General features: G+C 36.7%; 1 protein-coding gene across 2 annotated transcripts in view; it reads left to right on the top strand.

Annotated features, from left to right (window-relative positions):
* Positions 1-26,621, top strand: part of LOC309507549 (protein arginine N-methyltransferase 8-B) — a 45,010-nt gene extending 18,389 nt beyond the window's left edge. For both annotated transcript variants that reach the window (XM_082181830.1, XM_082181831.1), the window contains exons 2-10: positions 1,655-1,894; positions 3,180-3,335; positions 11,427-11,490; positions 12,810-12,952; positions 13,061-13,148; positions 14,220-14,335; positions 20,511-20,661; positions 23,937-24,058; positions 25,611-26,621. In XM_082181830.1, coding sequence (XP_082037956.1) covers positions 1,655-1,894; positions 3,180-3,335; positions 11,427-11,490; positions 12,810-12,952; positions 13,061-13,148; positions 14,220-14,335; positions 20,511-20,661; positions 23,937-24,058; positions 25,611-25,694 — 1,164 coding nt within the window. In that variant the 3' untranslated portion in view covers positions 25,695-26,621. The remainder of the gene's footprint in view (positions 1-1,654; positions 1,895-3,179; positions 3,336-11,426; positions 11,491-12,809; positions 12,953-13,060; positions 13,149-14,219; positions 14,336-20,510; positions 20,662-23,936; positions 24,059-25,610) is intronic.
* Positions 26,622-27,242: the final 621 nt, after the last annotated feature.

Below are 27,242 nucleotides of genomic sequence, written 5' to 3' on the forward strand. Positions count from 1 at the left end.
CTACAGGAAAGCTACTTTTCAATCTAAGTCTAAATCTAAGTTTAAATCTAAGTATAAACGGGTATTCTTATCTCTCCCCGCGCCCCCAGAGTGTGGAAGGTGGAGGACGGTCCATCAACTTCTGTTGCACAGATGAACAGTTCAGTGATTTCCAGTAAATGCCACAGTTTAATTCTGTAGAATTTGTTTAGAACTACATTATGTAACTCTAATATACTACTGTGTTTTCAGTTGCCAGTTAAGGAGTTATATAGACTTTATCTTATTAAAAAAAAAAAAAAAGCAATATTTTATTTATTAATAAAAGATTAATTTTATTAATAAAAATGTACTGAAAGAATGAATGAGGTGTTTAAACACCACTTCCTCTTTAAAAAGGGGAGGAGACCGAAAGAAACTCTGGGTTTACTGAAGAAAACCTGCTCCCGACCAGGTTAGGTTCACAGAGTAAGTTACCATGGTAACTGACTCTGAGTATAAGTTACCTCTCTTTCTGAAACAGGCTTGACTTACTCTGCTTTCTCAGGTTTAACATACCTCCCATTCTGAAACAGAAAACTCAGAGTTTCCCTCATTTCAGGGTTAACATACTCAGAGTTTTCACTTAACCTCCTTTCTGAAACAGGCCCCTGTTCCTCATCAGCCTCTGTGTTTAAACCCTCAGTTATCTTCTGTTCATTGTCTTGTGTTGAAGTTTCGTGTTTATCGGTATTGTTTCAGGTGTTTATTGATTGTAAGTTTATCATTATTCTGCATCAAGCATCTTTGTTTGGATTATCAAGTCAAGCCTGAATGTGACAAAAACAAAGATTCAATACAAAGTGCGTGCATCTAACGGTTAAAAAGCTCAATGAGAGTGCTCAACCACAAAATAAATGTGATCATGTGATGTAGTTCTGTGGTGTATTTAAGGGCTTATCAGTGTATATGTTCATTGTCTGATGAAGAGCCACTGGGCTCGAAACGTCTCCTATGGTGAGAACATGAAATCAATATTTGTACTATTTTGGAGCTGTGGTGTGCCAACTTTTCCTTCCTTTTTTTACAAAAACAAAACAAAACAAAAAACGAAATATTAAAGATCCTGATTTAGGACCATTATGATTTGTTTTTGCATTGTGACTTTATTTTAATTAAGTACATCAATTATAATTCATGTTATTTATCAAAATACGTTTATTAAAACATTATAAAATAAAAAAAATAAAAAAAAATAAACATAATATAACAAATAATCTCAAAATACCTTACATTTAAATTATACAGTCACTCCTCAAGAAGTATTTCGACACTTATGTGAACAAATGTTATTGCAATGGAAACATGTCAAACCAAATGGCATATGCAAAAAAATGACATTAGACCTTTTTACAGTTCCCTCAAGTTCACACAGATGTCCCAGCAGATGTTTGATAACCAGGAGGTGTCCAAATACTTTTGTCTTTATTTTTAACAGTATATCTATTGTTTTATCATTTAATAATTTTTTAGCATTTTTTGCATTATGTGTCCATATTTCCTAGTTTGATATTTTGTTCAACATTCAAAAAATTGTAAGGATGGTTTAAGTGTCAAAATACTTTTTGGTGCCACTGTATACCATCTTTTTTTTACATTACCATGATGAGAATTTCTCTTGTTCTCCCCGTTTTAGCAACAGCCCCTGAGTGCCGCCCCATCCCAGTCGGTCCAGCCTTCTCCCCTGCCCAAACCAGTGTCATCGGTCCATCATGCCCAGCGGCCCACACACCCGTCCCTCACACCTCACACCCCTCACTCAGCCAGCTTACCCAGCTGCCCCGGCAGAGGAAAGATGGCCAAGTTCCTCAACCCCGATGAGATGACCTCCAGGGATTACTATTTTGACTCGTATGCCCACTTCGGTATTCATGAGGTATGAGCACCTCAGAGCAGTTGATGCTTGCATTTAACATAGATGCTGAGACATATGATGTACTGTAGGATATAAGTACTCAGGGTAATCAGCATCAGTCATGTTGATTTATGCTGGGAGTTATATATAATGCAGAGTATGCAGAGAAATGGAGCAGGAGAGAGGGACGGGGTGGGGGTGTCATTGAATTTTAGGATGAGAGAGTGCAGAGAACGGAAGGTTCAGGCGAGACCTGCAAGATTAATTTTGTTCAGACTCATTTTTAGTATATAGGTCAGATCTTTTTTTCCCTTCTCTCATCTAAATGTGACAGAGGCGTACACCAAAAAAAGCTGCATAGATCTGAGGAGACATGCTGTAATGGTGACAGCAAGTTTTTTACGCTCTCACAGGTTGTCAGAGATCCACGTCTTATTTTATGTTTTTACAATAATGCTGAATAATAACCGTGGTAGTGAATGATTATGTATATTACTGTAATATACCATAGTTTTATGGTACTCCAAAGTACTTCAAAAAATCATGTCCAAAAAACCAAGACAATACCATGATGCTTTCTTATCGTTGGCATTTTCAAACGCACCTACAATTCCCAAAATCTTCACCTATCTATTGGCAGATTACTGTATATAATTTTTATTGATTACTATTACTAACAACATAAAAGTTATTCTTATGTTTACTAAAAATCAGTAAAGATTTCACTGCAAAAAGACACATGTGCCACATTCTTAGAGGTATACTTAAAGGCCTTTTAATTGCTATATATATATATATATATGTAGCTATATATGTATGTCAAATGACAGAAAGCATGTAGCAGATTGTGTATAACAGGTTTTTTTTAGCAATGTTTTGATTCTAAGAGACCTTAGAAATCTTGTAATCAAATTTGATACAGTAGGCTTTATAGGTTAAACATCATTAAAACTATTGATTTTTTTTGCCTGTGTTTCAAATCCGGGTGAGATACTTTATCTACCTAGACAGCATTCATGGGCCCATACCCTTTCTAAAAAAGGCCGTTACAAGGTGTAATGATGCATCAAATCAAAAGATATTTCCATGTCCAGTGATTACCATATCAATATATCATTGTATTTAAATGGCACACAAAGGAACAATAAACCATGGTACCGTGCCCAAACAACCATGATTTTACTATGGTACTTTTCTGTTAAAGAAACGTTTTCAAACGTTGTCTTGGTAGTCAGCTCACCAGAATTTGAAACACAATCATGTTACAAAGTAGTTAAAAGTTGTATGTGCCTGCATGGATGTACAGGAAATGCTAAAGGACGAAGTGAGGACGATGACATACAGGAACTCCATGTACCATAACAAACACATCTTCAAGGACAAGATCGTGCTGGACGTGGGGAGTGGTACTGGCATCCTCTCCATGTTTGCTGCCAAGGCCGGAGCCAAGCACGTGTATGGGGTAAGAGGGCGGCCCTCCTTATGCCTAAAACCACATGAGCCTGTAGCCTCCTACCCTGCTGGAATGATCCACTGAGCCCAAAATAGCATCATGTGTTGCAGTCGCACCAAGAGCTTTTGAAGGTGTAAGCGAATAATCCTCTTTTTTTTAGAGAGATATGATCATATATTACCACCAACTTATTCCCTAATAAGGATCATAAATATAAGTTCATAACTGAAAAAAAAATATGTTTAAAGGCCATAACAAACAAATTAATTGTTTGTTAAAAATTATTGCATTTTAACACAAATATATGTGTATATACACCTTATCACTAATTTATCATTCAATATTTATTATATATCAGCTAATATTTTATTTATATAGCAATATTTACACCATACTTCATGTACTTGCTTCAAAGCAGCTTTACAGTAAAAATTAGTATAGTTTAGTTACAGATTTAATTAGGCTTTACAAATAATTTAGTAAGATTTTTAAATGTCATTTTAAATATATACATTTTTTCATAATGAACATTATGTTGTGATGCCAAATTCAGCATTGTAGCATACCAATACACTCAGCAAGACTTGTGACAGAATAGTTTGATGAACATGAAAGTGAAGTTGAACATCGCTCATGGCCTGCGCAGTCACCAGATCTAAATATTTTAGAGCCACTTTGGGGAATTTTGGAGGAGCAAGTCAGAAACCATTTTCCTCCACCAGCATCAGATAGTGACCTGGCCACTGATCTGGAAGAGGAATGGCTCAAAATACATCTCTGCAGGACTGGTATCTGTGATTTGAACTACCATGTGATAGCATCACTATACCATGACACCACCATAGTACTTTATAAGGGACCCCTTCTGTTTTTCTTTCTTGCAATTCCCCGATTTCATTCCATTCCATTTCACTTCCTGACCTGTCCATTCAGACCTCTCCCCCTTAATGCATTCCTCCCCAGTGGTTAGTGAAGGTTTTTAGCGGGCAGCCTATATTGGTCGTGCTGATGTATCAGGCTCTAACACACTACATTGTGAGGATGTGGTAATTGGCTCTTCGGATAAATCTGAGGAAAAGGCACACCAAAGAAATCAGTAAAGGTCAGAAGGGCCGCATGAACCATGTGGTGCTTGTTTTGCACTTTCTCTTTGGGAACTAAAGCCAGAGCTTGTTAAGCCAAGTTAGAGTATGAACGGAGAGAAAAAACTCGATTTTATGTGTCCTGCCATCCTCTTGGGACAGAATGTTCAAGAGCTTTTCTCAGTTTTCAGAAGAGAACGAAACTACCTCGGGAAGCCTAGCCATGTGTTGGTGTCTGTCTGAGTCGCGGTCTCTGCTGTAATTGAGCTGATGTGATTTGCACCTCGCTGCTCTTATCCAGTTGCACTGTGATAATGAACAATTCTCTGAATGGCTTCATCATATTCATCAAATGCCAGAGAGCGCAAACTCTCCTCAGTGTCTATGTTACAGTGCTCATCGCAAACGAAAAACACTTGCTCAGTGCAGAATATAAACTAGATTTTTACACTTTGCTTTCCTGTGCAAAATTGGCTGCCACACTACTAGGGTATTCTGCATGGTATTTTGATATTGATATCCACCTTATTTTTAATGTAAGAGCAGCTGTGGCCATTATTAGTCATTTTGTAGCCAAATCATATTATTTAAATGTGTTATCATAATCATAAACACACACTTTCATAGCACAAATGGTTTTACAGTTTACTGCACTTTGTTATTCTTCTTGATTCTTAATGAATCAAAAGTCATACAAATTCAAATGTCTTGATTTTTCAGGTGCGTTGAAAAATAAGATGAATATATTGTTCTTGTCCCTGCTTCATTGTAAGTTTATAGGTCTGCCAGGCAAAAATCACAGCTTAAATGAAGCAGAATGAGTTACACACCAAAGTTTAATACTTTAGAACAAACTGTGTATAGACAATTAGTGCCTCATCAAACCCTAAAAAAATAACAACTTATATATAAATCTTAAACTTCACACACACATGTAAATCTTAAACACACACACATATATATGCTATGCAGCCTCTAGATGAAATATTTCAGACCCTCATTTTCTCGATTGTCACCTACGGTTGCGAAAGCTGGACAATCCGGAAGGAAGATTGAAGGAAGATTGACTCATTCGAAATATGGTGCTGGAGAAGAATCCTGCGCGAGCCATGAACAGCGAAATGGACTAACAAGTCAATCATAGAGGAAATCAAACCGGAAATGCCACTCGAAGCACAAATTATGAAACTGTGTTTGTCATACTTTGGCCACATGGTTCGAAGGGAAAGATCACTGGAAAAGGATATCACAATCTGAGGGTGCAAGGTGCAGAGGAAGACCGCCAATGATATGGATTGATATGATTACAAAAAACGACAAGACGGACGTTGGAGGATCTCATCAGAGTAGTACAAAAACGAATCCTTTTCAATTCTTTAGTCTATCAAGTCACAAAGACTCAAATATGAGCTGATGGGACATAACAACAACAATATAGATTTCAAGTTGAGTAGTTTATTGTTTTGCACCTATCATCTGCTGATCATGTGACTAATATTAATTTTTATTAATTTTTTTATAGTGCATGGCGCTATAGCAACACCAAAATCAGTGTTTCGATTCCCAGGAATGCATGAACTGATAAATTGCATAGCATGAAATACAATATAACCTGCTTTGGATAAAAGCGTCTGCCAAATGCATAAATGTAAATGCTAATACTACACTTTGTAGTGATGTTTATGAGGTTTAAAACTAGATATTTATTTGCTTTCACATGGTGTATACTGTAGTAGGGCTGTATGATATTGAAGAAAAATGCGATATGCAATAACTTGATAAATAATGCGATATTCGATACAATAATGCTATAAGTTTCTCAAATCAATTCAAATATATATAAAACAATTTTTTAAATATATGACCAGCATACAGTATCTATTTCACATTATTTCAGGGAAAAGAAAACATCACTACAACTTCTGAAAGTGAACAGCCACGTTTTACTGTTGCATAAAACAAATCAGATTTTTAACAATGTAAACAAACAAACAAGAAAAACAATTTAAATACCACCAACACTTTTCTCAACTTGGTATAGTTACCTGTATATCAACATGAAAACATCAAGTACTATATTATAATGCGACGGCAGCCATATTGCACCAGAACGCCCACCAAAAACCTGCTTATTGGTGGAGAGGGGACAGAGTGTTGGAGCCAATATATGGGGATGATTAGGAGGCCATGATGATGGACAGAGATGGATGGGCAAATTTGGTTACACCCCTGCTTGCTTAGTCACGTTTCAGCATTCATACTAAAATTGTTACAGATTTTTTTGGACAAGAAAACCAGCATTTCCACTTTGCTTAGTTTCAGAGATGTGTGTTGACATATAATAACATTGTCTGATGTGCTGGAAAGTCTTTCAGAGGGTGTGCTGGTGGCAGACACACAAAGACACAGTGTGGAGTTTCGGCATCAGAATGTAGTTGTCAAATTCTGCTTCAATGATTGGTCAGAGGATTCAGACGGAGATGTAGATGTGACTGAGGTCTGTAAAAGGCTTTTTAAAGACTTCATCCTCTTTGCACTTGTGGCTATGGCACTTTGCCTTGGCTGATTCCCTGATTCAGCCCCTGCTGATGATGGGACGTCAACAGCAGGCTGTGCCTCCCAGAAAAGAAAGTAATTAATTAATAATAAAGCATGGAGGCACTCAAGAGCTCAAATCATTCTTTCCATTTAAAATATTCTTAACTTCTGAATTGCTTTCATTTCTGATATTGCCCTTGAACTCATTTGTGGCAGTTTTTCTTCAAAAATGTAGTCTTTTTTTAACCTTGGGTCAAGAAAAGGGGCAATGTTCAGCAGAGTTTGGGTTGTGTGATCCCAACGCTATCTCACGACCAATTCGTACGAGTGAGTACGAGGTGGCTACGAATTCGTACAACCTCACTCATACGAATTCGTACGATTTGTCTAAACCCCAGTCATGGGTAGGTTTAGGGGCAGGGTCAGGTCATTCATACGAATTCATACGAATTGGGCAACTCGTAAAATATGTATGATTTATCAAAAATCGTACGAATGAGGTCGTATGAATTCATACAAATTAGCCACCTCGTAAAATACGTACGAATTGCCATGAGATCGGGTTGGTGATCCACATATACAGCACTGTGTTCTCTGTTTTTGTCTTCAGTAAATGAAGAACTGGCTGTAGATAAGAAATGTTCATGTAGTCCTCCGCAGACAGAGCATCAGTAAACTCTTGAAGTGGCTTCAATGCCTTGTTTACTGACTCAAGGGCCTCAACCAGATGTCGTGTACTCAGATTTTCTGAGAGAATTTGTGACAATACCCTCTGCTGTTCCAGTATCTTTTCCAACATTTGCTGCTTAATGCCCCATCGTGTTGGGCACTCTGTGATCAGACTATATTCTGGCAGGTTCGCTCTGTGCTTTCTTCAGTGCTTCTTTCTTTTTCCAGCTATGGGAGAAATGTTCCAATAGCTTTAATTATATTGGTTGCGTTGTCCATGATAAAACTCACTAGATACGCCTCACTCAAATTCCAACCAGACAAAGCCTCTCGCAGTCCCAGAGCTGTTTTGTCCTGCTGTGATCACTGGGAAAATATTCAGTCTGTGAGCACAGACTTCTCATTTTAAAGTCTTGGTCAATAAACTGAACCGTTAAACTAATGTACAGCTCTGTTGTTTTCTAACCAGAGGTCTGTCGTACATGCAAAATGTTCGACATCTCTCAGTTCCAACTTGACATGGTCAAGAGTATGCTCGTACATTTGGGGGATAGCAGTTTGGGAATAATAAGAGCGAAAGGGAATGTTATACCATTTGTCTTTGGTTTTCATCAAATGCACATAACCTGGTTTCCCGACTATGGCGATTGGAACCATATCCTTTGCCAGATAGCATGTTATTTCTCTATGATGCCAGGAGCTTGCAGGATACGGTGTTAATATTTCAATGTTTGATGCGATGGAGTGTTAGGTTCAGGAACGAGGGTTGATTCACCTGTGCTTGAAGATTTTTCTGCCCAGCATAGCTGATACAAATTGTTGTGCTTCGTCTTTAGGTGACTGCAAAGATTGCAGAGTTTCCCTTTCGCGTTGCTACTTGAGATTTACATGTTTTACAAATAACTTCAGTCTGCATGTGTTCATCTCTTTTAAAACCAAAATACTGCCATAACTTTGAGGTGCTTTTCATTTTGTCACTAAATCGTCGGCAGCAGCAGCTGCGAGTGCCTCGGGCTGACTCATCTTCTCAGATTAGTTTGCAACGAGAGCATCGCGGCTTGTTGATTGTCTTGCGTCAAAGCACGCGCATGCTATCATGCACACACACGCAGACATATCCCAATTCACGAGTTCACACTTACAAATAATCCCCTTACAAGACACCTAAAGAGCATAGACATGGTTCTCATAGTTCATAGTTCACACTTACAAATAATCAGATAGAGTAAAAGAGTATGCGTATTTGGCGTGCTGTCCGAGGAGGAGGCTCCGAGCTCAGTATTTTGGCCCGAAACCAGAGTACTCCCCCCAAAAAGTTGCAAACCAACGTGGGACAGCAGCAATGAAACGATACTGACAACCCCCCCAAAAAAATTGCGGAGAGCAAAGCTGACGGTGCGCTGATTTGGGGGGAGGGGGTGAGTCACTGGAGTGAGTCACTCTCGCATCATCGACGGGATATATATATAATTTGAACGTGTTCCTCCCAAACTTTGTTAATAAATCTAATATCTGCGTGCCAGTAGCTATGCTAACTGCATTGACACAAAACTTTAACTATAAATGACTTTTTGGAGTATTAAATCATTAATTAATCACAAACCATTGCCATATGCACATTTGCTTTATTTCGTTAATTTTTATATATCGTGCATGCAGCCCTATAGCATACACGTTATGTAACATGCACCTATAACTTGGTGTCATTTATCACTGAAATTATTTTGATTTCCCTCAGTTTGCAAAACAGTCCTTTTCTTGTGTCCTCACATGTCATGCCATGGGTTTATTAGCTAATGGAACTGTATAACATTTACCCTGATGGAAAAACCTATAGACCAATTATAGGTTTGTAAACATCCGGGATGCGCGCGCATCGTGGTTGCAGAAAGACCCGTTTAACAGCTGATCATTACACAGATACGGATAAGAATAATACTAATAGCTCGATTTAAAAAATTTTTTATATATATTTGAGTTTATATTTAGTTTTCGGAATGTTTTCTGCGTATTTTTTTTTACCACTTTTGGTCCCGACATGCGCAGAAGAACCTGCGTGACGCCGTGTGACGTAGGGTGATAATTCCCCTATATGCTTCCATTATAAGAGCTTTACTGTGAACTTTTTTTTTTTTTGACAACATGCATTAAACCAGGAAGTCCATTAATGCTTAACAAGATACTTCATAATATTTTATATATATAATATATATATATATATATATATATATATATATATATATATATAATATTTGAACTTGTCATGTTTGCAAAGTTTTGCCCTTCATCTCTGTTTACTGCAGGTCAGGCCCAGGCACTTTCCTCTCATCTTGATCATGCACATCAAAAACTTTTCTTCTGAAAGTGGAAATGTGCTGACTGTGTTATGGGCTTCTCTGATTACTTTTAAACTCAATGCTGACCCACTGCAGTACGTGAAACTTTTACATAAACCGATGGGGCTGCCATGTAGGAGAAAGCGAGGCTTCTGAGAGTTTGTCAGTTGAAGCGATGCTGACTGACTCCCCGTGCAACACTGGAGTTGACGGCGATGGCTTTGGACGCAAACAATCGCTGAGAAAACCCAAGGGATGTCATGAGGCAGAAGGATCTGTGCTGTCAGGAATCAACCTCTCACTTATACTGCTGGCAGCTTCCTACTTACTCACTCCTCCTCTTCCCTTCAGCCTCGGGCCACTGACAGCCCTGTTACTATGTGTGCTTGAGAACAAAATATTTTTATTTCAAATAAATTCTGTTTGTTTTACTTTCTATTTAAAAAAAATCCTATAAAGAAACTCATATTGCAGTTTCCACAAACATTAATATTAGTAAGAAATGTTTCCTTAACACCAACAGCATATTAGAATGATTTCTGAAGGATCATGTGACATTTTAAAATATATTTAAATAGAAAAAAGTTTATTGTGATTATATTTCACAATATTACTGTTGTTACTGTATTTTTTATCAAATAAATGCAGCCTTGGCGAGCATAAGAGGGTTCTTTCAAAAACATTGAAGAATCTCACCAGCCACAAACTTTTGAATGGTAGTGTAACAAAACATAATATATAACAATTAACTATCCTTCACAGACAAACACACATTTTTGCAAACTTCTAAATCTGTGTAGCTCTGTGTTATTTTAGCACCACTAGACTAACCAAACAGAACTTCAAAAATAGTGACGTTGGTCAGAAAAGCAGAACGTCCCAACACAAACTCATGCCATTGGTTGAGCCAGTGTTGCTGTGTCGGGGAAGTTTTGAACGTTTCTGTAATAAAAATGGAAGTTGCTGCAATCAGGTAAGCCACTGTGGCTCTTTTATCGCACATATTAAATGACGAAACGCATGACGCTTTCATGTTATCTTGCATTCGGATGCCTGATGTTTGTGAATGCTTTCTAGTTAAGTTTATTTTAAGTTTTTTTGTTTCGCATTGAAGGATTTATAGTTTCCATCGTAGTATATGCGCATGTCTTCTTATCAATTGAGCTCCATTTAGCACGTACATTTTTTATGCGCATTTTTAATACAAACTAAAAGTCCATGAAATGAGCTAAACTGAACATAATGGTGACTGCTAGGAACCAATTATTTCAACATTAACCAAATCACAGTGTTTCTATAAGCTATGTCTTGTCTGAAAGAGGATATATAGATAGGGAAGGTAAAACACTGTCTACCACTTAAACCAGCACCTATAACCAACCATTAATTTATGTGCTTGAAGCACAAGACAGCGGGGAATAACAACTGTAAGTTACATTTTTATATTGTTCTGTTTTTTGTTTTTTGTTTCTCAGATTGAATGCTCAAGTATATCAGAATACTCTGAGAAAATCATCAAGGCCAATCATCTGGACAGTGGTAAGCAGATTGCAACATGTGTCGATGTTGTAGAAGTGTGTGTTTGCTGTGTAGTTGGCTGGCTTGTGTGGGTGTGTGAGAAAAGCAGAATGACGAATAGGATGAGACACTGAAAGGATATAGAGTAGTCATCAAGCTTTCTTCTATTCAGCCTCCTAAATATACTTAATTTAAAACCTCTGCAGTAATCTGAATATTAAGAGAGAATTTAAATGTCTAATATTCTGCTTTATAAATGATAAAATGACTATAAAGGACACGGTCTTTCCAAAAACAACTGTTAATCAGTATTTTTTTTTATTATATATATTAAATATATTGTGATGTAATGTCTTTAATGTCACTTGAATCTTACTGACATCCAAATAAGATGTTTAAGTGTTGGTTTACTAGCAAGACAAAATATAGAAATGTAGTATGCATGATGAAACTTTTAAATTGAATATTACATTCAGCGTTTGAAATGTACTTTTTCACTCACCAGCCAATTTGGCTACAAAATGTTTAAGTTACCGGCCATTCAGAACTTCTACTAGCCAAAAGAAAAAGGAAAAAAAGAAATGAAATGAATTTACTAAGTCACAGCTTATAGCTTATATATAGCTTGACTCACGAGTTGAGTACTTGCGCTAAATCTGCGCAGATTTGGTTTACACTAACTTCCCCAGCAAAGTGAATAAACAAAGTAACATGCCAAATTGGCTAGTGATTTGACAGCGTTACCCGCCACAGTTGATTTTTACCCGCATTTGGCAGGTTGGCAGGGGTTAATTTCAAACCCTGGCTACATTTATTTGTCAAAAATATTACAAATAGAATCCTATCCAATAAAAAAAAAAATTTGATTGGCTAAAACTTTAATTCTGTTCAGTATCTGATTGGTAATGATGGGGGAAAAAATTGCTGCACAGTGGCGTAATGATCATGTATTATTATCATGAAAGATGTCAAGATCTTTTAAAATGCATCACTTATTACCAAAGCTAAAAATGGTCCAATTAAACATTTCCCTTTCTTTTTGTTTTCAGTTAGCCATCGGTTAGCAAGCAAACAGCACATTGCTAACAGGTTATGGCTCTTTTAATTACCTAGAACATAATATCACTATAACATGCTCAGTTTTCATTCAGGCATTAGACCACTGCAGTATCTCTTCATGGAAGTGCAATAAAAGTTGATGTTTTACATTCTCAGCTGGAGTCTCTCTCTCTCACACTCACACACACACATGTTTTGACCCACATCTTTTAACTGACCTTAAAAATTCAAAGAGTAGAAAGGATCTGTCAAGCATGGCCTTATTTGTCTGTGTGTTCCAGTTATAACCATCTTTAAAGGGAAAGTGGAAGAGACGGAGCTGCCGGTAGATCAGGTGGACATTATCATCTCAGAGTGGATGGGCTACTGCCTTTTTTATGAGTCAATGTTGAACACGGTCATCTACGCCAGAGATAAGTGGCTGGTCAGTGTTTGTGTGTGTGTAATACAGGAAGCATGGTTTTGTGTGAGAATATGTGCACAGCCAATGTCTCTAGAGAGTGAACATAGACTCTGTGTTCTTCATCTTTAGAAACCTGGAGGTCTGATGTTCCCAGACAGGGCCGCTCTTTATGTGGTGGCCATTGAAGACAGGCAGTACAAGGATTTCAAGATTCACTGTGAGTCCCAGTACACACACACACACACACACACACACACACACTAGGCTTGCTGTGGTAGTCTGTGTTACACTATGTTCGACAGTATACCGATTACATTACTTGCCCGCCGCAGCACCACCCCATTGTCGTTTTTTTTCTTTTAAATAGAAATAAAAAAAAATTTGTTCAGTTGGGACAGCATATGCTACAATTATAAACTGAAAGCGTTTGCTCAGTTCAGCTGGAGTCAGTACTCACTTTTCACTTGAGATGACTGACAGGACGATGGTGGAGGATTTGGTGCGCAACAGATCCTGAGTGTCATTGACAAAGATCTCATCAGCAGATTTTTTTTCACTTCTTTAAGCATAAACAAGTTAAAAACAAATGAGGGGGAAATTTGCCAATATATTAAGACAAAATATACTTGAGATAAAAGTTACAATCTATGAAAGCAGCAATCTTATGCCGTGTTATTTCTCAAGTAAATGTATCTTCTTGTTATATTGATTTTGATTTTCCTGCAAAAAAAAAAAAAAAAAAGACTCTTTAAAAACGTATTAAAAAAGCTTATAATACATTTACTATAACAAACTAAATGTTTGATTTATACACTACCGTTCAGGCGTTTGGGGTTAGTAAGATTACTTTTTTTTTTAATGTTTTTGAAAGAAGTCTAGGTAGCACTTGTTAGATAAAAAATTTAGGGAAACCAGTAATTTTGTGAAATACTATATATATATATATATATATATATATATATATATATATATATATATATATATATATATATATATATATATATATATATATATATATATATATATATAATAAAGTTACATAGCGCAGCTTTAATCATAAGATCAGACTTGTTCAGGAAGATTTTCTTCAAACTGTTAAAGTGAGCAAGAGAAAACCATAGGATAGTTTATGCTAATATCTTCTACAGTACATATTTCTTGCACTATAAATTGGAAATACATTTTGAGACATGAAATAGAGTGCTGATCTTTACATTCGTGTAGAGTATTTTCTGGGCCTTAGTCATGCTCTGTTTATTAAAAATCAAATGTGTCTATGTTTGAGCAGGGTGGGAGAATGTTTATGGTTTTGACATGACCTGCATCAGGAACGTAGCAATGAAAGAACCACTGGTGGACATCGTGGACTCAAAGCAAATGGTATCCAATGCCTGCCTGATCAAGGTCAGCCATTAAAACACTTCTTATATGTGTATGTGCGTGTTTCTCACATGTGCATGTGTGGTAGACGAGAAGATAAAGATCCACAGAGAATACACCAGCATTAGTGTGTAACCGATCATTAGCTGCATCACTCAGTGTGACAGTTACAGTACATAATGATCCATTGAAATGCAATTTCATTTCATTATAAACCACTGGAGAAGGTGCTGATGAGATGATTATTGGTTGAATCGGATTCATCAAGCCTGGAAAGTTTATGGCTCCACAGATGGACTGTGAAATGCATCTGCAAACCTCTCTAATATAGAATAAATATATTTGAAACAAAAGGCTTTTCAGCTTTTCCCAGATATGAATTTAGCAGTTCTGTCACAACTAATCCAATTTAAAACTTTGATGCAAATCAAAGCTGGAAAACAATTTGATATGTAAAGGACTAAATAAAGGGCAGTGTTTCCCCAACAATGCATTAGGCAGCGGCGCAGCGCCGCCACTGGATTTTCAGCGCCGCTGAAAAATCTTCACATGATCAGTAATATCACGACATTCACTTACACACCTAAAAACACTGAAACATGGCGACCGGCGGCGCTGCTAATGCGATGGCTCTGAATCCACTTGTTGACAAGGAAAGAGCAAATGGAAATATTTTTGATTAGGCTAATGTCACGTTGCCATAAGGGGCCGTTCACTTCACATTCACATTCACATGCAAATATTTCAAATGTGGGCGCGCGGTAAGCGCGCTCATATAGAAGCGACGCGACGCAACCCGGCGCGCTCGTTTTCTCAGGCGCGCCTCTCTTCATGGTTCATGTGTGTGTGTGTGTGTGTGTCGGCGCACTGCGCTCTCTGCTCAATGTTCCGCTCCGTGTTCTGCTCCTTAACGGCCCAAACGCTCCAATCATGTTGGCTACCGATCACGCACTGGAAAAGCAAAGTCCGCTCAAATAACGTGAAATTTCTCAGTAGTAGACTTCTGTTTGATGAGCTGGTATAGCCATGCTGGGCAACAATGGTAAAATGACCTGCTCTGATCACATGCTCTGGTAATAATAGCTTTGTATGACTACTTTATTTTGATAATTAGTCAGTTGCATAGGAGTGAATGAAGAATAATATATTGGTGTTTTATATTTTAATATAGGGCTATTTTCTGTCCAATTTGTGTGGACATTTTTCTTTTTTTCCCCTTTTTTGTGTGTTTAATTTAATTAGTGATTCTACATTTAAATATGGATGATTATAAGTTTGGGGGAAATGCGATTAATTGCGATTAATCACAGCAAATTGTGCGATTAATTAGTAAAAAAAAAACATTTATCGATTCCCAGCCGTAATATATATATATATATATATATATATATATATATATATATATATATATATATATATAATTTTATTTTTATTACATTACCGTTTCTTACATTTGAGCCCCTGCCCCTGATGAACTCTTTGCACGTCCCTGGAGGTTAGTGAAGTAAAATAGGCTATGCAAGCTAGTCACCTTTTAAACTAATGAAAAGTTTCATTTGGATTTTAATGTTCAAAATGTCTACAGGATAAAATAAATGAAAGTACTGGTTACATGATGATGTATCTAAGTGCTAAAGTGTGTTACAGAAAAAAAGATCTGTAGTGCAGGTAAGGTGGAAAGAGTTTCATTTTTCACCTTACAGCTGAAAATTAACACAAAAGAAAAACAAATAACAATAATCCTGTCCTAATCCTGTTTGTGACCAGTTCAAGGTACGTGCTGCAATAATCATGCCTTCTGTTGATGGTATGTCAAATTTGTATGTCTCAAAATGTCCATTTCTATCCACAAAACTTGCCAGAAATCATGGTTTAAGGGGTAATTAAAAAAACAAATCTTCCAGGGATGCATGCCCCCGGACCCACCGCGAGCGGCTTGGTAACAACCTCCGGCACGTAACAGCACCGCTGCTGGAAAAATTTATAGGGGAAACACTGAAGGGATTTAAGAATTTGATGTATACCATTGTCAATCATTGTCTGTACATTAATGTCACGGTTTGGGTTTTCTTTCTTGTCATTGTCATGTTTCTATGTCTTGCCATGTGATTCCCTGTTTGTCATGTGATCCCCTGTTTGTCATGTGATCCTGCCATGTGTCTTGTCATTGGTTAATCGTCTGATCATTGTTCACAGGTGTTCCTTGTCTTGTAATTAGTCTATGTATTTAAGCCCTCATGTTTGCCCTGTGTCTTGGTTGAGTATTCATGGGTTTCATCAAAGAGTATAGAAGCCCAAGAGGCGAAACTCTGTTGTGTTATGGGTAACAGTCTGTAGATGGCGCTGCGGAGGCGCGTCCGCCATTATGGACTGAAAGCTGCTGAAATCGTTAGCGCCAGTCAATGGCAAAATCAATGCCTCTTCTCTCACAAAAAAATACAAAAAAACGTCTCATACACAAATGCAAACACAATAGATGGTGGTGTCTGATTAATTACTGAGATCTTGGCACCACTTCCATTTTAGTACTGTTTATAGTTCATGTGTGCACTTGCTAGATTGCACATCTTTTTTGTAGCCTACCTTTCCGCCTGTAATAGGACATTCATAGATTGTTTTTATTCTTGCCATTGAAACGTTCACTGTGTGCACTTTCACTGAAGATGTTGAAAAAACAAGTTGTTCATATTTTTGTGATATTCTATGTAAAAGATTAACTGTTTTTAGAAATGTTCATTTATAATATATATTTTTTAAATCATATGGTGATGTTCACTAATTTCAAAATCAACATTTGAATAAATATCTTATTACTGTGTGTCTACCTATGTATTATTTCATGAATTTCTGTTCATATAACAAGGAAAATGCATAATAGAACATAAATATTGATAGATTAAAGGTTTGCAGTAATTTTATAATTGTATCTTTGCAAACCGTAAGTGGTAGGCTAATGAAGCCGATTCGGTGGGGGACATACCCTTACGAAAAAGTACTAGCCTATAGGAATCTTATAGTATTTTGGGACAAAATATTATAGTAATCTTATAGGAATACGAGCCGCTATAGTATTTCTATAGTAGTCTTATAGTCCTTCTATAGTAATATTTTGTCCCAAAATACTATTTTCCTAAGGGTAATTAGGCCATGCATAACCAACACATAAACGTAACATTTTCTGTCATTTAACGTCGGTCATCCTCATTAATGTATTTTAAATTGTTTTCATATTTAGATATGACGGCCAGAAAAAATTAAGTTATGTTAAGTTTTTGTTATGTTAAGTTGGTTCAGTGCCATTGACTCCCATTATTTTTCGGCGTTTTCCTTCAGTTTTCAGTCCATAATGGCGGCCGCGCCGTCACGTCATGGGGGCAACTGTTGCTATGGAGCGTTCTATTGAGTTTCGCCTCTTGGGCTTCTATACTCTTTGGTTTCATCAGGTCCCTTTCCACAGGTGTATAAAATCAAGCACCTAGATTATTAATGCAGACTGCATTGTGCTTGATTAATACACCTGTGGAAAGGGACCTGATGAAATCCATGAATTGGAGGATTGTGTCTAGTCTATGTTCTTGCTTCTAGTTTCCATGCTTTGTCATGTTTTTGTTTTATGTTTAATCTTGTGTTTGATAATTAAAGTTGCATTTGGGTTCTCTACATCTTGCCTCCAGTGGAATCATTCATAACAATTAATTTCACTACATGTAAGATAACATTAAACCCATATCTACAATCAAATAATGCTATATTTTTCTCAGAACTAACTAGTCACTAGTCACCTTTAGCTAAGGATACACTGATATAAAAAATCTGATTGATTATTTTCATGTTTTATATATATATATATATATATATTACATGGCTTGGTTGAATTGTAATGTTGAATGCGGTCTGTAATTTCTTGATAACAGACCGCTGCGAAGTATAACACACCGTTGCCATGAAAAACAGAGCGTTGCTATGGACGCAGGATTCTAACCGTAGAGACAGAACGGACTATTTTCTTTAGCGGAAGCAATACAATCGTTTTTAAATCAAAAAACGTTATATAAACAATATAAACAATATTTTGTGTCAAATTATTGATTTATTTGGTAGGTAGCCATGTAATAAGCGGGATAATGTAGAGCAAGGCGGTTGTTATAGCGAATACAACCCCTTCAGGCTGATTCAAGAGGGTGATTCAGTCCTGATCAGCCTGTCGGGGTTGTATTCGCTATAACAACCGCCTAGCTCTACATTATCCCTTACATAACACGCACATATATATAAAATATCACTCAATGTATGGAATGAAAACAAATTGATAATATTTTATAAATATTGATTTATTATATTATTATTATATCCTGACTGAAAATATGTTGCCTGAGAAGTGTGCTTTTTGTGTCTTTCCAAAAGTAAAAAAAATTTTAAATATAAATAATGCATTTTTAGGGGCCACTTAATTGTCCTAATACCATTTGGAGCCATTGTACGCCACTTTATTTTTCTACTGATTGACGCATGTCCTGAACTGACCTTTCCTCTTATGATATGAGGAATTTAAATCGTGATATTTGTGACCCTGGACCACAAAACCAGTCACAAGTAGCACGGTATATTTATGGCAATAGCCAACAATACATTGTATGGGTCAAAATTATCGATTTTTCTTTTATACCAAAAATCATTAGGATATTAAGTAAAGATCATGTTCCATGAAGATATTTTGTAAAGTTCCTACCGTAAATATATAAAACATATATTTTTGTGAGTGAATGCAGCACAATCGTAAACATAAATGGACAATTTTAAAGGCGATTTTCTCAATGTTTTGATTTTTTTGCACCCTCAGATTCCAGATTTTCGAATAGTTGTATCTCGGCCAAAGATTGTCCTATCCTAACAAACCACATCAATGGAAAGCTTATTTATTCCGCCTTCAGATCAAATTTAAAAAAATGTACCCATGTGACTGGTTTTGGGGTCCAGGGTCACATTTTATCCTTTACTCGCATCCATCTTTCTTTAAAGTTTAGATAAGTAACTTACTTTAAAGATCAGATCAGTCCAATGAAGCAAAGCGGGGGGATAATGGATGAAGGCACTTAAATTAAGTGCTAAATGGAAGTGTGAAGCACGCACTCACACGGACCTCCTCTATCGCCTTGTTTGATACAGTGATTAATGCTCCATTTCAAACTTTGTGCTTTATAACTGAATCTAAAGTAGATCGGACACATTTACAAATGGGAAGCCTGATGTCTAATGGAGGTGAGAGTGAGAGGAAAACACAAAGAGAGAGAGAAAATAACAGTTTCCTGTTGTTTTTCAGGCAAATATCAGTGGTGAGACCGAGAGACAGGGCTCAGTTTACTGTCGGGAAATGATGGAGTCTGAAATAGCGGTCTGAACGTACTGATCCAAGAGCAGTAATAACATCCTAACGTAATTACTGTAATGTTACCAGTACAGTATGACATTTCAGAAGAATTAGATAGAGAGAGAATAAGAGATCAAGCTGGATTATTTTTTCTCTCCCACAGGAAAGAGAAATGAACGGAAGCTTGTTTTCGCCATGGAATAAAACAATACATTTTAAATAATCATTATCTCACAATTATGAATTTTTTATCAATTTTTTTAATTCCGAGTTTATATTTTGCAGTTAGGACTCACAATTGTGAGTTTATATCTTACAATACTGAGATAAAAAAAAATCTGAATTGCAGGATAAAAGTAGCAATTATTAGAAAAAAAGTCTGTTTATATCTCACAAATATGACTTTTTTTCTCAGAATTATGATATAAACTTTGAGTTGCGAGAAACTATGTCCGAATTGTGAGCTTATTTTTGTTTGCCCTCAGAATTGCACATTTATATCTCACACTTAAGACTTTATAACTCGCAATCTTTAAAACGTCAGAATTGTGAGATAGCAAAGAGATTCAGGAGATACCAAAGTCTGCAGTCAGATGTAAAACATCTAAATACTTAAATTATCATTCTCATTCTACCAAGACCAAATAATCTGTTATGCTATCCATATAAATCTTATAGGTCTTATTTTTTATTTATTTTTTGCTTACATTTTCTTGATACATAGTTGATACTTCAAAGAAACACAACTGAGAACATTATTAGCCACTGGCACATGGCCAGCCTTCATTTGACCATGAAATAGCAACTTAGGCTTTGCTTGTCTTTTCTCAGGAAGTGGACATCTACACGGTGAAGCCAGAGGAACTGTCCTTCACCTCCTCCTTCTGTCTGCAGATCCAGAGGAACGATTACGTCCATGCTTTGGTCACCTACTTTAATATCGAATTCACCAAGTGTCATAAAAAGACTGGCTTCTCCACAGGTGTCATGTTTAAAAACTTCTATTTTATGTACCTGTGGCCACAGTGATGTATGTGAATGTGTAGTTTGAGTTTGTGATCGATGTCTGCACTCTAGTGGCTCAGTTGTGAAACAGCAATGCCAAAGACATTGCATTAAACCAAAACAGGCACCAAGGATGAAGTAAACCTGAAACATAGTTACATACACACATATATTTATACTTTATAATAAATAAAATAGCCTATATTTTGTCATTGTAAAAAATATTGTTCATAATTGCTAAATATCATTACAATTTAGCATTATAAAGTTACGATATTAAAGTTATTATAAACTTTTAGCAGTACAATTTCATATAGGCTATAACCGGAGTCTGTAAGTCCTACTACTTGAGAAGCCTTTGCTGAGTTTGCACATTAATATTAATTTTCTTGACATTCATCCAGTAGGCTCAACCTTTTTGGGTTGAAAATAATACTTTGGTAACCAGCTAGTAAGTAACAAAATCCCACTATAATAATTATGTATTTATTATTTAATTATAGTATAATGCAGGTAAGATTGAGTAGGCTAAACAATTATGAATAGGCTACATTTTAAGCTATTTGACTTTACATACATTTACTAAGCCATATCCTCATGACTCAATTAATAATAATTACGCACCTTGATTTCATTCATATAGATAGAGTGCAAGTGCCTATTTTTTACAGTCTATGCGTTGCGTGCTGAAGAAAAAACTTAAAGACGCAAGATGCTGAAGAACTATGGAAGGCCAAAATGGCCAAAACGTGTTAATTACGTATTAACCCTCTGGGCGCCACGGTCGAGTTTACTCGACAAGATGCGGCACTGAATAAAACGGCCGATTTTGTCAAATAGGGTGTCAAATTTCGTTCGACCTCCCCTCCACTAGTTGGCAGACATGTCATACTTCATCCCCGACTCAAAAAAAAGTCATGCTTCTATACAAAATATTCGAGCTAGAGCGCATTGAATCAGTGCGAACAAAAGCGGAGCTAGCGTGCGAGTGAGCCATTTTATCAGAGCAATATTGTCATCGTCAGCGAGTATTTGCATTAGATTATTATTATTATTATTATCTAATGGCATCAATAAAGCTTACCCGCAATGAAGTGTTGGGTCTTCTATTCGCGGACCCTGATTCTGAGGGGGAATAACGTTATCTGCCTTCAGAAAATGACGGTGATTCTGAAAGTGAAAGTATAGCCCTACACCAAGCACAAACGGTGAATCCTTTGCCCAATATAACGTTAGATGGTCCTTTGCCCAATGTCAGTGGTGGGAACAATGTTTCCCGGGGTCGGAGTGTTCATCGCGAAGTTAGCAGTGGGGAACGAGGCGGCCGCGGGAGATTTTTACCGCGCTAGCCATGGTGACCGTGTGCCTCTCCGCAATCGCGGCGACAGTATTCTGGTGGAGACTTTGTCTAATGCCACTGGGTATGTTAGACGAGGTCGAAGTATTCATAGGACAGTTAGGGGGCAACGTGGAGGCAGGGTGGGGAGTCACAATGACAATGACAGTAGTCCGAGCTGTGCACACTCGGCGCGCGCGCGAGACAGATCTGGCCGCGCCCGCGCTGCTCGTAGCAGGAGAAGAGGCGATGTGACACGGGGCAGAGGGGCTATTATGCATAGTCTATCGCAAGACCACACCATGAAACACTACAAGAAATGTCACCTGGATGAATAGGGAGTCATTATCTCTACAGCAAAAGCCCTGCAACAATTGTTTTTTGTCTGCCATTTATTACACTGTAGATTTACTATCTATTTCCCTGACCATTTAGTAGTGTACAATATGTGTTCTTTTTTGTGTGTTCATGTCCTTGTGATGTGTGCGTCTTTGTCAGCTAAAAAACAAAAAAACAACCAAATTAACATCAACAAAAACAATAAAAATTCTATAATCCAAGATCACCGCCACCATATGACGTCATAATATGCAAATTAGATGGGAAAATGTAATCCCTACATAAATTTTGGGTCATCCTTAATATTTCTCTAATTTACAGAAAGTCTCTATCTTTTATCACTTTTAAGATATAGCCTTTTGAAATTAAGATGTCAAAATCGAACGTTTTAGGAAAAAACCTCTGGCGCCTAAAGGGTTAACTCGTAAATGACGTGTTAACGTGTAAATTGCGTGTTAAGACGTAATTACGTGTTTACACGACAGTTTCACACGCTTTGGCCCTTTTGGTCTTCCATAAAGAGCAAACGCGATCTAGCGCTATTCATGAAACGCGTGTTATGCTATTTGCGTATAGGGTTATATTAGGGAGTTTATATGTATTATTATGCACCTTACTTTGAAGCAAAGTCAGACACGATGATGGTGCTCTTGCGGTCGTTTGGTTTAACACAGTCAACAATAGCAAACCTACACCAGTTGGAATGTGAAATATGTGAAATGTGAAATATTTGTCCTCTGCGTTATTAATTCTGTCGCCAAAGTCTTTTTTTAGCACCTGGACACAAATTAGATCTGTGCTCCTGGTTTACACTGAGGATTTGTGTGGGGGTTTTGTTGTTGCATTTCTTTTTTTTTTTTCCCTGTTGTGTACCTTAGCAGTGTGATGCATTGTATAGTCAAGAGACCTGACTCCTGGATGTCGAGCTGCAGTGTTGTAAGGTGTTGTGGGATTTTGATCTGAGGGCTCTGTTAAGTTCTATTGACCTTTCAGGTTCTGCGTATTGCTCAGTCAGCATATAGACGTTTCCTCTTGGGTGGAACGGAAGCACAAGTGATCTTTCAGCTGGCATGAAAACTAACACATAGACTCCTTTAGGGTCCTTTCTTCCTCTCTCAAATGCACACACACAAACATTTGCATCTTATTTTTCCGCAATCTTGAAATAAGTACAGGCTTACGCAGATTTATGTCTGGGAAAGCATAATCTGAATATATGAAGTGAATTTGTCGGGGTTAGTACAAGATTCACTTGTATTGTTATAGTTTCACATCTATTGCAAAATAAAGACAGACAGGATGATCAGGACCCTTATATTTTGAAATATTAATCAACTATTGCATGGCTGCCTTGCAAATAAATATATTAACATGAAATATAGATTTATTGATTGAAGTTTGAATTATGATCAAAAAGACAGCACAAAATGGTCAGTAGCGGCCATTATATAGTTGACCTACAAAATGCAGCAACCAATCAGCTGTTTCAGAGAGTCCAGTAAGGCCGTAACAATGTGTGAAATAGCCTATTATTTATTTAATGTTATTTATGTTCTCTTCTGTTTACTCCACTGTAGCACCAGATGCCCCTTACACACACTGGAAGCAGACAGTGTTTTATCTGGAGGAGTATTTGACTGTGAAAAGAGGAGAGGAGATAGTCGGCACCGTCAGCATGAAGCCAAACGAGAAGAACGTGGTATGTGCCCTCATTACTAATATGCTTTCTTTCTTTCTTTCTTTCTTTCTTTGATTAATATAAGTACTGCTCAAAACATGTTTTCCAGACTCTTTAAATACACTGCTGTTCAAAAGTTTGAGGTCGGTATGATTTGATAAATGTTTTGAAAATACGTCTTCTATTCTCACTAAAGCTGCATTTATTTGATAAAAAAATACAGGAATACTGCGAAATATTATTATCATTTAAAAAAAAAAATTCCGTGGAAGCTTGTTTCCACCACTGAATATTTTTTTTTTTACTTTTTTCCCCCTCACAATTGCATGGTATAAACTTGCAATTGCGAAGCCAGAATTACGGGATAAAAACTCATATTGTATTCTCATATTGTAATCTCATATTTCGTAATTGCAATTGTAAGAAAAAAATCAGTCAATCAGAATTGCGGTATATTATGGAAGCTTCTTTCCGCCACGGAATAAAACAATTTAAAAGATAATTTCAATCTTTTTTTTTGGCAATTGTGTTGCAAAAGTCAGAATTGCAAGTTATAATGTTAGAATTGCGAGATATAAACTCGCAATTTCGAGAAACAAAGTCAAAATTGTGAGATGAAAAGTTGCAATTACCTTTTTTTGTGTGTGTGGCGGAAACAAGCTTCCATAGGATATAAACTCACAATTGTGAGAAAAAAAAAATCTGAAAAATCTGACTTAATAACTGACTATTGCGAGTTTATATCTGAATATAATTCTGAAATTATAACTGTCTTTTGGCAATTCATTGGCGTGTTGGACTGAAAACGAGGTGTATTGTTGGCGCGTTGCTATTTTGAGGCTGCGCCATTGACCAACAAAAACCTGTTCTAAAGTCAATGGTGCAGTATTTTTTTGTTATTTAAATGCGCATCCACTCTGCTTATTACACACACACACAGGGACGCGCAGCAGCACACAAACATGCCAAATATAAAAAATAAAAGGAGTACAATGTAAAAGATTTTTAAAGTGTACAAAAATATATGGTGGAATCCGGCTTGTCCCGTAGAGGGTCTGCTCGCGCGCTTTAACCTCACACACACACAGAGCTTTAACCTCGCGCACGAGCAGATCCGTTTGCTCTCTGGAGAAGCGTTCAGTCTTTACACTTGCAAATTCCGTCATGTAAATAGCCATCCGCCATGGCATGAGCGCAACTGGCTTTTAAAGGGAATGGGAGATGAGACTCTGATTAGTTTTTTGCACGTTACACCCAAAACACACCCATTACTCAATAATAAAATAGGGACAACCCTTTTAGACCATGCGCCGCGCGCACCGACCATTTTTCCGTCATTAAACTTCAGACACGACCTAAGTGCACTTCTGCCCTGCGCTTTAGACCATGCACTTAGATCATTAAAATAGGGCCCTTAAAGTCATTACTGTCACTTTTGATTAATTGAATCAGTTATAATGCAATAAATCTAACTTTTGAATGGTAGTGTATTATTCATTTAAACTTTCTTTACTCAAATTGTTATAATGATTCTACAGTTTAACGTTTCTGCTTCTTCCTGTTTTCTATCCAGCGTGATCTGGACTTTACCTTTGAGCTGGATTTTAAAGGTCAGCTATGTGAGGCCGCCATCGCTCACGACTATAAGATGCGCTAAATATCCAGCAGAGGCGAGAGACGGTTCTTGACAGCATTCAGAGAAGCAGATGCAGGAGCCGCTCCAGATCATAGCTACAGCGACACAGAGAGAAAGACCAGGACAGAAGTTATTCCTGGGAGTCTTGCCAATGTTTTTTTGGAGCGGGGTGGCACTTCTAGCAATAGCGTCCTTGCCTTTGCCAACTATAGCCTGCACTAGTACGCCATCTCTCCGACTGTTCAGGGGCCAACTATGACTGCACCCCACTGCAAACAAAAGAATGTCATGGGCTTATGAATGTTAAGTGTTAGTTTATGGTTGCTTTGCTTTTTATATTAGGAGTGTGAGTTCATGTTGAAGGTGTGCGTCTGAGTCCCAGACATTGCGAAGTTTAACATATTGTATTAAGAGAATGACTCCACTTACATACCTGTAGTAATAATTCATTTGAACTAAATTTAACAACTTTATTGCTGTAGGATAAGTCGTTTTGTAGATTTAGGATCAGGTTTTGACAAAATCCAGGTCATTCTCAGGAAACGAGGCCATTTGTGTTTGAAAATTTCAGGTTTTTAGTTAAATATCATTGGCCAATACCACTTTTTTTTTTTTAAAGTCAGCATTTCTTTTTTGCTTTGTGCTTTGAACTTTTTTTTTTCTGTAAAGCTAAAGCATTAATCACTATGATATTTTTTCCCACCTGGTTTGCAAAAACAACTATTGAGCTTTACGAAGCCAATGTAGGCTACGTATATTGGCTTCGTAAAAGCTCAATAGTTGTTTTTGCAAACCAGGTTCATTGTGAAAAAATATTGATAAAGACTGTAAGACAAATTATGTGGTGAAACATTTTTATGATGTTAAAATATATTGTCAAAAAAATCAATTTTGTTTGTCACAGCTTTTTATTTTTTTTATTTTTTAGCATTTTATACATTTCAATAAAAGGACAATTTAGTTAAATTTATATATATATATATATATATATATATATATATATATATATATATATATATATATATATATATATATATATAATATTATGATGCATGGACATACAAATTGGAATAAAATTGCATGGCAATTTGCATGTTGCAAAGAAAATTATACATTTAATACTAAATGTTTTATTTTAAAATTTCTGTGCATTACACACCAAAGTATTTTTTTAATAATATAAAATCATTAAGTTCTGTATCCTAACAATTATATGTAGTGCATCATGTGGACACCATTTCCTGAGAATGCCCCATCCATAATAAAAATAAGTTTTGAGGCATCAATGACAGTTTTAAACCTACAAATGTTTTCGCCTATAAGAATAACAGAGTAAAATTAATCAAAAGCTAATAATGGAAATTACAAGCCGAACGAGAGTTTGCAATACAGTGATGTGATGAACTTGTGAATTAGTTTTTCTATTAGCTTTATGAGATTGCAATATGTAGTGTTAGTGTTAATTATGATTCTAGGTGTGTGATAATTACATTTCCACTTGCATCTGCTAACAGAGCACAGAGCTGAAAATAGAGAAAGAGAAACACATAATTTATACATATCAAACCA

The sequence above is a fragment of the Leuciscus leuciscus genome (genome assembly GCF_965113295.1).
Source record: "Leuciscus leuciscus genome assembly, chromosome: 10".
Taxonomy (NCBI): domain Eukaryota; kingdom Metazoa; phylum Chordata; class Actinopteri; order Cypriniformes; family Leuciscidae; genus Leuciscus; species Leuciscus leuciscus.